At 42.3% G+C, this 17,919-nt stretch overlaps 1 protein-coding gene across 1 annotated transcript in view; it reads right to left on the reverse strand.

Annotated features, from left to right (window-relative positions):
- The window catches only part of TG (thyroglobulin), a 209,669-nt gene that overhangs the window by 105,781 nt on the left and 85,969 nt on the right, over positions 1–17,919 (reverse strand). The window contains exons 31-35 of the mRNA XM_077811405.1: positions 17,651–17,827; positions 16,575–16,686; positions 15,025–15,104; positions 14,435–14,572; positions 9,994–10,059 (exon numbers count right to left, since the gene is read on the reverse strand). Of these exons, the coding sequence (XP_077667531.1) occupies positions 9,994–10,059; positions 14,435–14,572; positions 15,025–15,104; positions 16,575–16,686; positions 17,651–17,827 (573 nt within the window). The remainder of the gene's footprint in view (positions 1–9,993; positions 10,060–14,434; positions 14,573–15,024; positions 15,105–16,574; positions 16,687–17,650; positions 17,828–17,919) is intronic.

Here is a 17,919-nt window from a genome sequence, read left to right on the forward strand (position 1 = left end):
TGAGAAGATCTTGGGTAAACTTTTCAAAAGCAAACTTAAGTGACTGAGGAGACCAAGTTCCATTTCCAAACTACGCACCAAAAGATACAGATAAGTGCCTAGTGGGATTTTCAAAAGCACCTAAGCAGGAAAGGCATCTAACTGCCATTGAAAGTGATGAGAGTTAAGCATACAACTAACTTAAGAGCTTTTGTAAACCCCTCTGGGTGTCTGTCTGCATCGTTAGGCACTTTCACACCTTCAGTCACTTCTAAATATGGGACTTGTGTTCTTAAGTCATTTAGATGCTTTTGAAAGTTTTACCCCTTGACGTATCTTAAATTTATTTATATACAACATCTGCTCTAACTCTCACTGAAGAGAATGGGAGTTTTTCATGGATTCATAGATTTTAAGGTCAGAGGAACTGGTCTGATCCTCTAGCCTGACCTTCCATGTAACGCAAGCCATAGAATTTCAGGCAGGGATTCCTGCATCAGGCCCACAACTAAATATGGACTTAGGATCTAACTCTTAGGCACCTGTTTTGTTTTTTTTTAATTTGGCCCTAGTGTTTTCCACAGCAGTTTTCAAAGGAAAACACCCCATACATTCAGAATTTTTTTTCATATACAAATGGAGAAAACAACATATTGGGTCCTTTAGAAAATGACATGCAGAAGTAGAAAAATTATGGGCCAGGATGGGTCTTTAATTACTTCGGTTTCTTTCACCAATTCAGCAGGTTATAAAGCAGAGAGGCCTGCAAGCCTGGGACTACCCTCTCCATATAATTGTAGGGTGGAGGAACGCTGTTCCAGCTGCTGTGTTATGACTGCTGGTGAACAGCAATGCCTGCTGTTTGAGTTCACCTACCATGCAAGATGCAATTTTATAGCTGTGTATGTTTAATAAAGATTGGATTTAGCCTGTTTCAAGACAGCCGGTCTGTAAAGATGGCCAGTGTTCTCCTCCTGACTCCCATCACTGGAAGAGAGCCTTTTCTAAGTTGGTCAGCAGGTTCCTCCATTATCCGAAGCACCTTATCGCTGAAAGTTTTGGTGGTTCACATAAACAGGGCTGTGACATATTCTTCACCCTAGCAGTGAAACACCTTGCTAGTTCATGAGAAAAAGGAAGTGAAACTGACAGATTGGTCTTGTTCCACTGTTCACAGTGTAATAGAAGAATTTAACTAAGATGGTATGAGTAACACAGGAGAACTATCGCAGCTCAGAGTTTCACCTTGACACTGCCCTTTGAACTATGTAAGCAACCCAAGAGGGGAAGGTGCAGTTTGTGAATTCAGAATAATATGTGATTTATCACACTGGATTATTAAACCAAAATATATTTTGTTAAAAGTCCCTTGTTAGTAAGGACAAATCCTGTGCTCAGTGTGAAGCCCACATGGTCAGGCTGTCCTATGGGGGTCCCGTGGGAAGATCAGACCAAATGAATTGCACCCCACACTTTAAAGAGCTGCTGCAAAGCTATGCCATGGCTGTCATTTCAGCCTGGAAGCTGCAGACGCTTCGGTAGCTCCTCCGCTTCCACTCTTTGGGGAGCAATGTCAAGTGGAGTCATGCAGTGATCAATCCACCTACCTACCCACCCCCCTCCCTCAGCCTGTTTGCGTCTGAGCGGCACATCCCTGGCCAACTGTGAACGGGGAGTGCAGGAAGAGCTGCGAGCCGTATACACAACCTCCACTAATCTTCCTCCCACACACTTTGGAACCATGCTGCTTCTCTTACACGTCAGGGCACCTGTGCCTATGACGATGGAGGCGGATTGTCCCTAATTAACTAAAAATAATTAGTCAGTGAATTTGGTAGTGTAGTGATATTTAAGAAGGAACACAGAATTATTTCAAGTTACAATGAGCATAGCCATCACTAGAAATACAATCAGTGGGATTGTGAACTTGTCCCTGCATTGCATACCAGGTACACTATGCTTTGGTTTTCAACTTCGCTCAAAACACCGAGTATTGGCCATAACAAGAGGCAAAATGCTCAGGGGCCCAATGATATGAATCATAAGGCAAATCTTATTTGTTAAGATTTGTAAGACTTCACCTTTGAAAGCCAGAAGGGACCATTATGGTCTGACCCTTGTAAGACACAGACCAAAGAATTTCCCCCAGCGGTTCCTACATCTAGCCCAATACTCTGTGGGTGAACTAGAGCATATCTTTTTGAAAAATATTCAGTCTTTATTTAAAATCTCCAGATGATGCAGAATTTACCATTTCCCTTGATAATCTGTTCCAATAGTTATTTGCCTACACTGTTAGAAATCCATGTCTTATTTTTTGCTAGGTTAAATTTTGGTGACTTCTTTTTCCAATTCCCACTTACATAATTTTTCAGAAATTCTGTTTTTATTATTATTGTTGTTGTTAGAACAAAAAAAGCTTTTTTGCAATGTGTCTTAAGCTACAGATTGTTACATAATCATTACGCTTCAACTTTGCAGAGCCCAGAGTACCAATAATCTAGTTCTGACAGCACGGAACTGGTGATCTGTCTAGCTTCAGACACAAAGCTTCAAATTACTAATTATGTAATAAAAAAAGAGAGCTTTGTCTGGATTCCATTGCAAGTCAACATGTCTGGTGTGCATTGCTGAGGTTGGAAGCTATTTTCACTAGGATAATTATATTTCCATAACATCCACTGTGTGACTTCAGGCAAATCATATATCCTTTGTGCCTCAGTTTATCCATTTACAAAATATGCAAAATAGTTCTTAGTAGGCCAAATTCTGTTCTCACAGGAGTAAATCCAGAGCAATTCTAGTAAAGTGAATGGAGTTACTCTGGATTCATACCAGTGTCGAATTTTGCCCAGTATAGCTACCTCACAGCAGCTGTGCAAGGTTTATTCCTAGGGTATGTCTACACAGCAACAAAAAACCCCGCAGCTGACCCATGCCAGCTGACTCAGGTTCATGGGGTTGGGGTGGCAGGGCTGTTTCACTGTGGTGTAGACTTTCAGGCTCGGGCTGCAAGCTCCGGGACCCTCTCACTTCGCAGGGTCCTAGAGCCAGGGCTCCAGCCCAAGCCCAGACATCTACACAACAATGAAACAGCCCTGCCACGCAAACCCTGTCATTCCACGTCGGCTGGCATTGGCCTGCCGTGGAGGTCTAGTTGCTGTGCAGACATACCCCAAGGGAAACAAGGAATACAAATGGCTTATTTAACTTGATTAGAAGTTAATGGGTAATTGATTTTATCCACCTGTGTGATATACGTGTATGTGCACACGTGGTCGTGTGTGAAAGGGAGTGATCCAAACATTTCATTTCAGTTTAAAATACTGAGAATTCAGCAGCTGCTTTGCAACCCATATTAGGAGCAGTGCAAAGATCATACAAGCACAATGCAAACATACAAGGAGCACATATGGTGTATGAAGAGTGTCCTTTTCTAGGTACAATCCTTGTTCGTTCTTTGCCTTAATCCTCAAAGAATTGACCCTGGCATCATTCATGTATGGTCCTTTCCATTTTACCGCTATGGGAATGTTTTCCATTTCTCAAATAATATCTGTCAAAATTACTTTCAGCTTTGTCTTCTCGCTGTCTCCCTGCCACTGAGTTCAAGTACAGATACATGCAAAATCATGACCATTTGGGTGACGAACATAGCGTGAACTCTGGGACGAACCCATTTAATTGCTGTCCTGTTGATCACATTGCTGTAGACTTGGGGGAAAGAAGGGGAGTACTAATCAGCCAACTGGTAGCTAACTACCTGTGTCCCCGGTTCATTCCCACTCATTCTCCAATATGACCCAAAGAAAAGCCTTCCCAAGTCTGATCTAAGCTTGTCTCATGTGGAAATTGCTTTTTCAATATATTACAAGGCACACAGGTCAACAGAAGTGCTGCATTGTTGAATGTACATAGATGCTGAATGCACCTGATGGGAGAAGTTTACTGTTTTATGTATAGGCTAGATGCCACTCTTCCTAACCCCATTCTAGCAATTGCTTGCATTGCATAATTATAGTGGTCTGAATCCATCCAGCTCTGTAACTTTTATAGAAAAAATTACAGATGTCACATACATCTATACAGAGGACTTCTGTCTTCCAGATGTTTTATGGTTTGGGTATGCAAGCTTTAGGGTCGGATTTTCAAAAGCACTCAGTACTGTTCTCTGTCTGCTCCCAGCGAAGTCAATCATGGACTCCACTGACTTCAGTGGAGCAGAGATAGGCCAGAGCTTTGGACAATCCCACCCCTGATGTCTGGAAGTAGAGGCACACACACTGTAATGAATAGGTTTCCGTTCAGAGAAAAATGCGTGATGTGCTTAGAGATGGGCATAAACCAAATCCCCGAATCTGACATGCCTAATTTATGTTAGAAAGACAAACTCTGAATTTCACAAATGACCCTTATATTTAAACTGGGCTAAACTGAACACCTGGATGTAAGCAATCCCAACCTTTTGGGGTGTTTTAAATTCACATCTAGAACTGAATTTTCCAAGTGACCTCTATGATTATATAGTAACGGATCAAGCTGAAATCCCAAATCCAACCCCCCCTGAATTTTGGGGTGTTCTGAATCTCTATCTGAATTCTGCAACAGGACCCTGTCTCTTATAGTTGTTCTTTCCCACTAAAAGTTGGCTGGTTCATTTTAAAACATAGTGAAGGGAGATTTCAAAGCTTAAGGACTTTAATGTAAACATCACTTGGGGTACACAAGATTACTGCAAGTTACTCCCTTCTAAGCACAGTCCCAGACCAGAGGGACTGGATATTTTCTGTACAACATGATTTTAGGGTATCTGCACTTCAAATACTATGATGTTAAATTACACCACATCCTATTTAAGCACCAACATAACAATTACACAACCATCAATATCTGACAGGTTTCAGAGTAACAGCCGTGTTAGTCTGTATTCGCAAAAAGAAAAGGAGTACTTGTGGCTTAAGTACTCCTTCTCTTTTTATCAATATCTGAGTTACTGAGACAAATTAATTGCAGATTTGCTACTATCACTATTGATACAGAGCAGCATTGGCTAAGGTTCTTTAAGATGATTATAATGAATGAAAGTGTCAGCTGTCTTTACTAGTGATGGACAAATCTCAAAAAATGCAGAGGTTTGATGCCATAACACTTCAAATGCTTTTCCAAAGCATCTTCCTCCTGACACTGCAACACGGAATTGAGAAATCTCATGAAAATAAGTTGTCTTGCAAGATTTCTGGCTGGGAAGATCATGGGAACAGCTTTTCCCATAGCATTACAGGGTCTCTACACCAAGGGGAAGAGCCAGGAAGAAGAGCAAAGATGCATGATAATGAAAAAGTCATCCAACCTTTTTGAACTTCAGAGTCAGTTTGGTCTGCATTTTAGAAGGTGGCTAAGGCTGATTCACCACTACCACCACTCAGAACCAATTCATTCATCTCTAACTTTATGACTAGAAAATACAGATTTAAAGGGGTCCAGAATTTTATCTACCTCAATGGTAGGAAACACTCATTGAAAACTCAACACAGTTGGTGTATAGCATACGGTATATGCCTTCAGGCCTAATAGTGATGCCTCTCAGAAAATGCCTTTATTCTACTGCTCTCCAAAACCAGCTCACTGGAGATCATCAATGCAGCGTGAATTCACTTCCCTTTTAAAAATAGGTTTTGTTCACATTTTTGCCAACCTACTTGGCTATAAATGAATCGGAATAAACCATTTTCTTAAACCTACCATATAATAACTATAATCACTTTAACCTACACACAAAGATGTTATTTATGGCATTGAGACACAGTAATGATGTTGCGCAGATGTGAAATGGAAGCAAGTGTCCGTTCAGTGGTGCCAGTTATAGTAAGTGGTGTAGGACAATAACAGAAGTACACCAGATGTTTATCCAGTTTTTAAAAAGGGTAAACTCCAACTCTTCAAACTATGACAAGGAAAGTGCCAAATACATTGAAGGAGAATGTTGAGAAAGGGAAGGTTCTTACTTATCTAGACCTCTGATATACCCACAGAATTTGGAAGAAGACATCAGACCAATTCAATAACTTCCAGGCACGTTCCTGCAACTGTTGCTTGTGTAAATAATCCTTAATCACACAACTAGTCAGTGGGATAACACATGTGAACAAGGATCACTCCTATGAGTAAGATTGAAGGATTGGGCCTATATTAACATGGCAAAGTGTCTCAGGGTCACCCAGTTTAACACCTGCAAGTATAAGACAGGCTTTGACCATAATGGTCGTGAACGATCTTTGTACAGCGTGCCTAGGTTTGCACTATTGCCCATTTCTGACTTGGTGGCAGAATGCCACATAGCGTGAAGCTGTGTAGCAAGGCGGCGCCTCCCGCTGGTCATCCTGGGAATTAGCTCTCTAGCCTCCAGAGCACCCTCTGCAGGCTGGTGTCACGCTTGTCTCAGGCCCCCCGTGTCCCTCCCAGACCCCAGTGCCCCTTTATATTGGATGCTGCCCCCTGGCACTACACCATCTCTCTGGATCTCCCCTCCCCAGGGAACCCCCAACCCTCTATCCCCACCTCCTCTCAGTCTATGGGTACTGCCAGTCACCATCTAGCCCCCGCTCCCTGGGGCAGACTGCAGTGTACAAGCCATTCATCATTGGCAAAGTGGGGGGTTGGACCTGCTGCCTTTGCCTACCCTCTGGGCTGCAGCCTCTGCAACCCCAGTACCTGGCTTGCCCTTGCACAGGGTCTGCAGCCTGGGGAGTTGCCAGGCATGAGCTCCCCAGGCCTGCTCTGTTGCCTGCACCCTCAGCTCCCAGACAGCTAGGTCCTTCTCCCTCTGAAGCTGGAGGGAGAGTCCTGACCCAGCTCCTCCCTGAGCCCTTATAACAGGGCCAGGTGTGGCCTGATTGGGGCATGGCTCAGCTGTGGCTGCTTCCCCCAATCCAGCCCTCTCCTAGGGCTGGCTTTAACCTTTTCAGGGCCGAGCGGGTGACCACCCCGCTGCAGGCTGCCTCAGCAGTCCCTTTCCTTTCTCTGGACCTGGTAGTCAAGTGAGATGCCCTTTCTCAGCAGTGCAGCCCCAGTTACATCAATGGGGTGGCTTACAAGGATAAGGACTATACAGTTTCCCAGGATCAGGCCCTTTAATTTGGGGCTAATTCACAAAACAGAAGATTCATCCCACAGCAAAGGGTGAGCACAAAGCCTAGGCACCACTTTCATCTCTGTGGGCTTCAGCAAGATATAAGGGTGCTTGCTCATGTTGGCCCTCTGCAGAAGAGAAAATTTCACCTGCTGAGAATGAGAGAGAGAGATAGGAGAGGGGGAGAAAGAAGGAAATTGGTCCCTCCGTTCCCCTTGGCTTTCAGCTCTCCTGTGACCTCGCTCAGGCTGTCTCCAACATAACATACTGCTCCCTCTCCTGGTTGGATGCTGTGGTGCATCCACATTTTTTAAACATTTGTACTGAGGTTGGAGGCGTCATGCTGATAAATGTATTCTCATGGGGCCAGTTGGACCTTACAGCCATTGTTCAGTTCTTCCTTTGGGAAAATCTCCCATTAGAACCATAGGAGATGATGGCAAAAGGCCTAAGGAATCATCTAAACCATCCCCTGGCCAGTGTAGGACTGTTCCTTACTGTACATTGAGGCAAGTGGGAGATTTACCCGAGTTTGTACTGAGTGGGGCCTGTTTGATTTGGCCATGAATATCATATTTCTGTATAAAAAAGACTGACACAGTATATAGATGTAGAGGTCACCATTTAAAAAATGAACTTCTATTAATGGTCACTATGTCATGGTGTCTGAAATATGTAGTTAACTAGTTATGTCCTATTCTAAGTAGAGAAATAAAATGCAGTATCTCAGATACCACGGTAAGGAAATGTTTTTTGACCAAATTCTCCGATTTGTCAAGGTTGTTTTGAATTCTAATGCTGTCCTCCAAGTGTTAGCAACCCCTCCCAGCTTGGTCATCTGCAAATTTTTAAATATCATATGTCGTAGGATCATAGAAATGTAGGGCTGGAAGGGACCTCAAGAGGTCATCAACTCCAGCCCCCTGCACTAAAGCAAGAGAATGAAAAAGGAAGCTGATGAGGTTAGTACCACCTTTAACAAGGGGAGGAAGAGAGGGCTTAAAATAGAACTGCCTTTTCTGGATTTCCAGGTGAAAAGAGAGTTTGCAAAGGAATGGAATTTTCCAGCTTGACACTGATCCATTAGAAACCCGTGTTAGCTCACTTCAGTATTACACCAAAGGAGTCATCTCTGTACGTGCCCATCTGGACACCTGTTTTTCCTCCTGTTACACAGCAACATCTACACAGACCTTACAACCAAGTTTAAATAATACAGTTAAGAATAAAAAACCTTTAACCTTACACACTGCTTTAAATATCTACGAAGTGCTCTACAAGTGTTAGCTAATTCTTGTGCGCTAAGTCGGTATTATTATCCCCATTTTCCAGATAGAGCAATGGAAGCAAAGAGCCTAAATGACTTTCCTAAGCCCACACAGCAAGTCATTTGCAGAGAAGTTTAAATGTAGTTGGTTCCAGATGTGTTTCTATTATGATATAGTAATGGAAAGCCATTTCTGCAAAGCCCCATACCTGCTGACAGTCTATATGCATTTCTGGAAGACAACAGTTGTAAAGTCCCAACAAACAGCAGTTAAGTTTCATCCATTAAAGAGATCTCTCCATAGTCAAGACAGATTGTGTCAAACCACAGAGTGTTCATTGGAATTTCTAATTGATCAATGTAATTTAATATGCAACCAACAGATCAACATTTGTCATGTTATTTCCACCATCATAGGAAACAACAAAAGAAGAAACAGTGAAAGTCCTGATTCACCACCACCCTTCTTCTCTGATTTCAAAGAGAATCTTAAAAAAAGACAATGCTTTATGTGGAATAAAATAGATTTCAACTTGGAGTTGCAATTGTGTACACTCATTACAGGCTACTGTATTCCTCTCCCTTCCATTAATCCCATAAAATGGGCTCTGCTCTATGAGCCCTCTCTCTCCAATGCCATATCCTCCGTCACACTACATGCTAACATGCCTTCCTTTATGACATCCTGCCACCACTTCTTGGGTCAGCCACTCTGTCTTCCTCCTTCAGTGTTGATCTGTTGGACTTTCTTACCTGCCTTACATGGTCCTTCTTCCTTACACCACTCATTCATCTCAACACTTGCGTTTCAGTGGAATAGATCATTTGCTCTTGTTTCTTTGTTGCCAAACACTCAACACCACATATTAAAACTGGTCAAACCACTGTTTTATAGACTTCCCTTTTCATCTTACTGGTACCACTTCTCTCTCTCCATTTGAGTCAAGCATTGAGGATCCTAGCTCTGATTTCATCCTCCACTTTCCCAGATTCTGGAACCCAGATACTTTGAAACTCTGTGTTTTGGGAATTGGCTACTGTACATTACAGGCTCCTGTATATCACCTGAAAACTCATTTGGATTCCCTTTATTTGGTAAAGCCTCCCCTGAACAACGTAGTAATATAGCAATTGTGAGTGGTCTATCTAGTCCAGTATGGTGTCTCTAACAATGTTTCAGGGGAAGGTTCAATAAACCCCACAGTGAACAATAACAACTTACCCAGAGGGGAAGTTTCTTCTTCACCTCATCAGTTAGTGATTGGCTTATGCACTAAAATATGAAGGTATATATACCCCTTTAAAATCATCTTTAATATTACGGTGGATGTTACCATTCCACTTAAAAATGATTAACTCCTTCTTGAATCCTATTAAATTCTTGGCCTCAGTAATACCTTTGTGGTAATGAATTCCACAGGCTAATCATGCCAGCCAATAGCTCGTCTATTTTGGTTAAATGATACATAAGAAAGAAATTACGTGCTATATCTGTACAGAGTAAGAAAAGGAAACATAAGTGGATCGTTATACAAGTGGTTGTTATGCAGAGCATGAAAAATAGAGGTTACACCTTTCCTCAATTCTTTTCTTTGCCCTAATACACTATGACACTCACCGTTCTCTGGGCTACGAGGTAACAGAACAGGTGGGCACGCATTGGGTATAGTCTTCGTCATGGTTGCTAAAATTTAAAAAAAAAAAGACATCGTTTGATATAACAATGTAAGGTAGACAGTTTTTTAAATCTAACTAGATCGTCTCTGAACCTGCAATATCTTTTCTGGGATTTGCATATCCACCACACAAACCAACCAGACTTTAATATCTTTGCTTCCCAAACACTGGCTGTAGCGTGTAGAACTTGTTCATATTTGCTGTTATTTTAGCTCTTTTTTATTTGCATACCAACATACCATGAAATATATAAAGATTTCAGCAAAATTTCCTCAGCAAGATAAATATTTTATAGTGGGCTAAAGCCAGAGGACTTTATTTGAGCAAACGTCCATCGGCGTCTGTAAGGCCCTCCAGATTTCAGCCACTGACTTTACACTTTCTTTTTCAGTCTCAAAACTTTCATCATAATTGTTCCACTTCTAGTGCCCGGAGCTGGAACACACCTGCACAAGTGATACAAATTTTTGTCTGCAAATATCTTGATTTGCATTAACATCTGTGCAGACTTTTGTCTAGATGCATGGCAGTGGGAACGCATTAAAACTTCCTTCCCATCAGAAAGAAATGCTGCTAACTCCATTCTCTCTTCGGCTCCCCATTTTGCCATTTTGCCTATGCCATAGGCTCCTCTCTGCAGTGCCTTTGTCCAATAAGAAGTGACATCTTCTGTTGATGGAACTACCGTATAATACCTAAGCCTGGAGTGAATGAAAAATCCTCTGGACTTTAACAGGGTTGCTTGTTAGTGAGAAAAAGGATGGTCAAAAGGTTAAGGCACTAGCCTAGGCGATGTCAGTTCACGCCCCTGTTCAGTCAGCGACTTCCTATATGACCTGAGGCAAGTCACTTAGCCTTTCTGTGCATTGATTTCCCCTCTGTAAAATGAGGGTAATAGTACTTCCTTCCCTCACAGAAGTGTTGTAAGGATCAATACATTAAAAGGTGCATATGTATCTAAGTTTGATAGTTTTAGATTATCTGCCCTCTTAGAATGACGTACCCTTTAGGAAGAGTGAATCATTTTAACTACAATTGAATTATGTTTTAGGGATGATTACAGAAACAACAGGGCACCTACAAAATGGGGACAAATCCTTTGGCGTTTTTGCCAGTCAAGCTGCAAAAGACTAAGGAGGACATTCTGTGTCTGCTCTGTGCAGCTGGAACACAGGAGCAGGTGTACCTTCAGCTTCCACTGGGCTTTCTGCTATGGCAGAACCCTAGAATTTACAGATAAAAGGGACCCACTAGGCCATCTAGATTATCTCCCCGCCCAAGCAGGATTGGTCCCTGCAGCACATTTTATAGTTTAAATGTTGTGCCAATGCATGAGAACCAAACAATGAAAATCCACCATAAACCATAACTGACCAGCCTAATTTCAATGCCCAAGCTGAGTGAAACGCAGAACATAATGTAAATAGTGGATTCATTGCTCAGTTATTTCAATTCTAATAACCAAAACTGTCAATAGTCACCCAGAGAAGGATTTTCAAATGCTGTTTCAGACAATTAGCTCAACAGCCTCCCTTGGAAAGAGGAGACAAGAAGCAAAAGCTTTCTATGTATTACAGAGGAGAAAGGAAATAGACTTAAAAATAGCAGTAATGAAGCAATCGGCAGTGTGATCCTGCTCTAAATGAAATTCAGTGGCAAAGTCTTCATTGACTTCAACAGGGGTGGAGCAGGATTGGGTCCTTACTCCGGCCATTTGGTACAAATGCAGGCCTTGATCCACCCCAGCAGGCCTTTGCACCCCTGTGGAGCCCTGTCTTCAGTGGGATTCTGCACAGAAGCAAAGCCCCTCCTCCCCCCACACCGACTGGATTGCATATCCAGTGGATCCTGCTATAGTAATCCCTTTTCCACATGAGCAATCCTTGCATATACCTCTACTGGGCTCAATACAGGGTGATATTAAATGAGCTGTGGTCAGACTAGATGATTTAATGGTCCTTTCTGCCTTAAACTCTATGGAACTAGTCCCACTGTAGTCTGCTTGAGTAACGATAGCAGGATTGGGCTCAGGCATGCCTCCATTTTCCCTTAGTGTTTCTGCTGCATCAAAGGAAAGCCTGAGAAAGTGGAACCCCGCCCACACGCTGTGGTCAGCTAGTCAGACAGCACAGAGCTTGTTGCTCAGAATAATTTAATACTTTCCAAGAAGACAAAGAAAAAATAAACAATTTAGGCTCCAGTACGGTACATGCAGAACAGCCACCCGCAGGCAGGATTCTAATTAGCTTGGCAAAGCTAAAAAAGAGACTGCAAGTCTAACAGAGTTCAGTGACCCCTCCAGCAAGCAGAAATCTCCCCCCGTGTTCTCTAAGGTCTGTGGCGCATATTTTTTAGGCCACACAGAGAGAATTCAGGGTGGCTGAGCATTTTAGTGTAAAGCAGGGCTTCCTAAAAACAATACTACCCCTCCTTCCCTGTTTCCCACCACCACAAAAAAAACAAACTAACAAACAATAGTTTTATGCAGAAATGAGCCTAAACCAAGATCCCAGATGTTTTCCTAAAAAGATATGCTCCAGGAATTATTTGCGGGAAATTCTATGGCCTCTCTCTGGCTGAGTTACACAAGAGGTCAGACTAGATGATCACAATGGTCCCTTCTAGCACTGGAATCTATGAATGAATCTATAAACATTTCCAGAATCCAGGGAAGTTTGAATCCAGATCTGGAGCTGAACTTTGTAGCTCAGGTCAGCCTGTCCACTTCCGAGAAAACAGGTGACCAGCAAGAGAACATTCACTCCAAAATGCACCATCCCAGGGGTGCTGGAACAATTTGTATAGCGGGGGTGCTGAGAGCCATTGAACCAAATGGTAAATCATGTATATAATGGAAACAACTTCAAGCCAGGGGGTGCAGCAGCACCCCTATTTTCAGCACCTATGCACCATCCCGTTACTCTACTCCTCCCTCTCCTGTCATTGCCTCACCCCAACCGAATTAGAAATTATCCTCCCTGGGACCTCCATCCCTAGAATATAAAGTCAAAAAACCACATGACTATAGTTTTCCACCAGATAAATGGACAAGAGGATTTCGGTGTTCCAAATTCTTTTACATTTTTTTGCAATCTTGGCGTCAAGTGCACCAATATAGCTACTGTAAGCAGAGTAACTGAAAGTCATCAAGAAAGATTTTGCATTATATGGGCCATTTAGCTGTGGAAATGTTATGTCCATATTTTCTGTGCAGGGCACTTAAATATCTAAGTGCTAATAACTGACAGTCATGTTACTTTTATTCTTTCTTGTGTTTTGTTCTCTTTCTCTAAAAGAAATGTGACTGTCACTGAATTGCTCTGTAAGTAGAGAAAAAACACCATAATTTATATTTTTGAGCTACTTGGTAGCTTGAAACTCTGATTATTACTATTGATGACTGAAAGTTTTCCAGCTTTTTTATATTTGGACAAAAAATGGCTTGTTGATTAAATGTACATCTTCCCAAGAAAATTTCCATTTTCATTTACATTTTTGATGTTTTTGTAAAAAAAAAAAAAAAAAAAAGTTTGGTTTGCAGTTGTTAAAAACCTAAATTATCCCGGTTTTAGTTTTCCGAAACGGAAAATTATGGGGTTGTGAGTTTTCTTTAAAAACAAAAACAAATAACATATAACCCCTCACCCTAAACTAATTCAGTGAAAATTTTCATCAGAAATAATATTTAGTTTTGTTGACATTTTTTATGGAAAATAAAATATATTTTGACCAGTTCCAATAAACTTCCCTCTTTATGCTGTTCTTGTCTTCTGGAAACACTTCCTTCACCTAAATAGGCTATCTTTTATCAATGGCTGAATTATTTCAAGGCACATTAGAAATGCAGTATTATTGGTATTTAAACTCTGGACATAATCCTGCCTTCACTAAACACAGGAACAAAACTCCCATTGACTTCAGTGGTTCAAAAGTCAAGACCTAGATAAGAGAGTATTGGCCTCCACATATCCCAGTATAGCTTCTAAAATTGGTATGGTTTACTGACTGCTGAACCTTAGTATAATCTGGATGGTGGGAATGAAGTATGACCTTGTAACTAAACTGAGGGCTTAGACTGGGATATAAGAGATCTTTGTTCAGTTCCTGGCTCTGTCACTCACTTTCTGTTTGATCTTGGGAAACTCACTTAACCTCTCTGTGGCTCAGTTTCCCATCTGTAAAATGGGGATAAAATATATCCTTTGTCTGCCTCCTCTAGCTGTAGCCTCTTTGAGGCAGGGCCTGTCTCTTACTATGTGTTTGTCCAGTTCCTAATACAATGGGTTCCCAATTTTGTTTGGGGCCTCTAGGCATTACTATAAAGCAAATAAATAACATTATGCAGAAGACGTTCTAAATGGCAGACCACCTGCATTACTCACCAGGCTTCTGATACCAGCCAAATGGATATATTCTGACATCTGGAGAGCTGCAATCGGAAATCTGCCAAGTGCTTCCCGTTTCCTCAGTGCAGGTCTGGATTCCTAAACTGTTCAGAGTCAAGCAGAGCACCTCACCACCTATCGGGAAAATATCCAGTTACAAAAATCACCATGGTAACTTTGTTTTAAATAAGACTTTTAAGAAAATTAATATTTTCTGGTTCCACTAAGTATTATATGAAAGTTCCTTAGGCTCAGAAATCGGAGAAGGAAAAGACTCATTAGGTCACTTAGGGCCAGATCCCGCTTCCATTGAAGTTAGTGATGAAACTCTCTTGATTTCAATGGGGACACCATCAGGTAACTAGGGTTAGTTCCAAAGCCCATTGATGTCAATGGGAGTCTCTCAGCTAACGTTTCAGCACCTCTGAGAAATGGAGGGCCTAGCCCAGGGGTGAGCAAACCTTTTGGCCTGAGGGCCACATCAGGTTTCCAAAACTGTATGGAGGGCCGGGTAGGGAAGGCTATGCCTCCCCAAACAGCCTGACCCCCTCCCACGTCCCGCCCCCGACTGCTTCAGTAAAGAATACCTGTTGATTGTGACTCATTTAAAAGCCCAAATCCTGTGCAACAGGGGTCAGCATCACATCGGCGCTCACACTCAAAAAACCTAACAGGGGGAAGAAGAAAAAATACTCCAGACTTTAGTAGAATTGACAGCCTGTTGAAACTATAGCCTTGCTCACAATTCCAACAGGGGTCTGCCTAGGGTTGCCAGCATTGCATTTCAAAAATACAGAACTGTTTTCTTAGCACCCCTGGGGGGAGGAATATCCTGTACCCACAGGGGCCAGGGGTGGGGTGCCCAGTACCACAAAGGGTAGGGCGCACTAACCATGTGGCAGTTGAGGAAACCTTCCTCTCCCTGCAGGCAGGCAGGCACTCTTGGCTGCTGGGACCCAGCTCTGAAAGTGAACAGGGCCGCACTGAAGGGCCAGGGTTGGGACGGGAGTGGAAAGATGCACCAGTGATTACTGGCCCTCTGCTGACTCCAGTCCTTGAGCACAGCCCCATCTGCTTTCCCTGCACCAGTTCTATCTGGCAGGGCAAGTGGATGGGGCTGTGTGGAGCTGGGCTGAAGGGCAAGGGTCAGGAAGGGGCTCTGTCTGGCGGGGAGGGGCTGTCAGTCCTCCCAGGGTGCAGCCTTCTGTTCCCCACTCACAGAGTCTCTGCCAACATCCTCAGCAGAAGAGCATAACCGCTGGCTGGTGGCTACTCCAGCTGCAGCAGTGGGGGGACAAGGTGGGCAAGGAGCCTGGTCCTGGAAGCCAAGACCACCTGCACAGAGCCCTGTCTGCTTCCCCTGCCAGATAGAGCCCCCTTCTGACTCCAACCTTTCAGCATGGCCCCATCAAGTCTTCATGCCCCCTGATAACTTTATTGTGCTCCCCCAGGGGGCTGTGCCCCATAGTTTGGGATTCTCTGTGCTAGACATACATTAGTTCAGTAAATCCTGGGACCGACTCTGCCTTACTACATTGTCTAATTTTACAAACTTTGTCTCATTGGAAGGTAAGGTCATAATAAAAATGGTTTTGCACACTGATAATATTTTAATATGTTGAGGTACGGGATAAAAGGCATCCTGCACTAATTTATTAGGGGACAGGCAATTTTCTATTTAAATAAGGAATGTCCCCTTAGGGTCTGCAGGTCCCTAGGGTTTAGCCAATACACTGCAGTGAGGAATTGTGCAGATTCTGCAAACTCTGACTGCACTATCTAGTTCTTTGTATTGTATGTATAAGAGTTCAGCTGTTGTTATTTAGAAGAGTGACTGTACTGAAAACATTAGCATAGATGCATTTTGTGTGTTATTGACAACAGTTCTATCCAGCTAATCACTGATTTTGTGGTGTCGCATTATACAGACTAGATAATACAATGAATACATTATAAATTCACTTAAAATTGTGTGATTAATATTTGTAATATATTGGTTATTCTCCCAAAAAGATATACTGCTCTTTAATATTTTTAATGAATATGCCTGATCCTCTCCATTTACATGATATGGTTTTGATATTTTGGATGTGGCCAAAGTCCCATGCTAACAAAACTGAATTGAGTTGAATCATACCCATCGGAAACGGCTTTCCCGCTCATATCAATCTTGTTTCTCACTGAAATTCCAGTTACTTTACGGAACGGTAAACGTGTGTAGAAACTCTTCACAGTCCCTTCTAGTATGACTGAAAAAATCAAAGGGAAAGTTACTTCTTTCTTCAAATGATTTATACTATCAAGCGAACATAAAGAGGAGAGAGAAAGCAACATTTCTATGACACAGTGCTGATTTCTCAGTGTATTGGAAGATAAATTTAGACCAACAATAAATATGTTTGACGGTTAGATTTGTTTCTACACAGGATGAATGCCCAACAGGCATTATAATGACAGCAAGATGGGCTGATAAGTAAGGGCCTCAAGTTCAGGTTCTGAAATCCCAGGCTAGCAGGGACTTGTATTGAAGTGATTCCAGGCCACTGAATTATGCAGTCCACTTTGGACTAAATGCAACATCTCTGGACAGACTGGAAGAATGCAGAGTGGGTATTTTATGCAGCTTCCCCTTCCCTTTGGGCTCTTAATAGAGTCAATGTTGAGTACTACAGGTGTTGGGTTCTTTCATTTAAAACAGAGCGATATTATGGGGCTGGAAGCTATAAGGAAGCTAAAAATACTTCAAACACTTTTCTAACATTTCTTTTCCCATGAACGCAATTACTGCCGTTGCCACAGGGATGTCAATGATTGTGAATGTGAAGGGAGACATCCCAAAGACAATCTCCATACTCAAATACTGTTAAGACTAGGAAAAGGTCTGAGGACTCCTGGTGCAGCTTCGTTTGGCCCCTCTGACATAGATGCTAACAGGGATGCGTTATGAATATCCTTCCACTAGAAACTGAAGGGAGATCACCAGCACATTGGCCACCACATAGACATGATGCCTTTCAGTTACTAATGTTAGTCTTTCATTGCTACTTTATGTTATTTCCAGAGCCACCTAGTCTTCCTTCTTGCAGTTTATAACATTCCTACATTCCTATTTGACATCCTTCAAATTAAAAGCTGAGATGCTGATCGATGCTGCCAGGAATACAATATACATCTGTCTGAAATATACAATTTAACACAGAAAATAAAGCTCACCTATTTTGTGATACACGGTCTGCAGTTGCTGAGGTAATACAGTCTGACAGTTTTGGGGGATGTGGTTGATGTAATTATCACAGATCTGAGCCTCTGGATAGAGAATGCAGGCAAAATATGTGCTTGTGGTATTCCGAAGAGCTGCCAGCTGACAAAATGCGTCTTCTTGTGCACAACCTAAGAGGCAGAAAGCAGCTCAGTTTTATAAACTTAGCTACTTGTGTTCCCCTTCTCTCCATTCCCATCTCTCACTTGCTTATTCTTAATAT

Source organism: Eretmochelys imbricata, chromosome 2, assembly GCF_965152235.1.
Source record: "Eretmochelys imbricata isolate rEreImb1 chromosome 2, rEreImb1.hap1, whole genome shotgun sequence".
Classification (NCBI taxonomy): domain Eukaryota; kingdom Metazoa; phylum Chordata; order Testudines; family Cheloniidae; genus Eretmochelys; species Eretmochelys imbricata.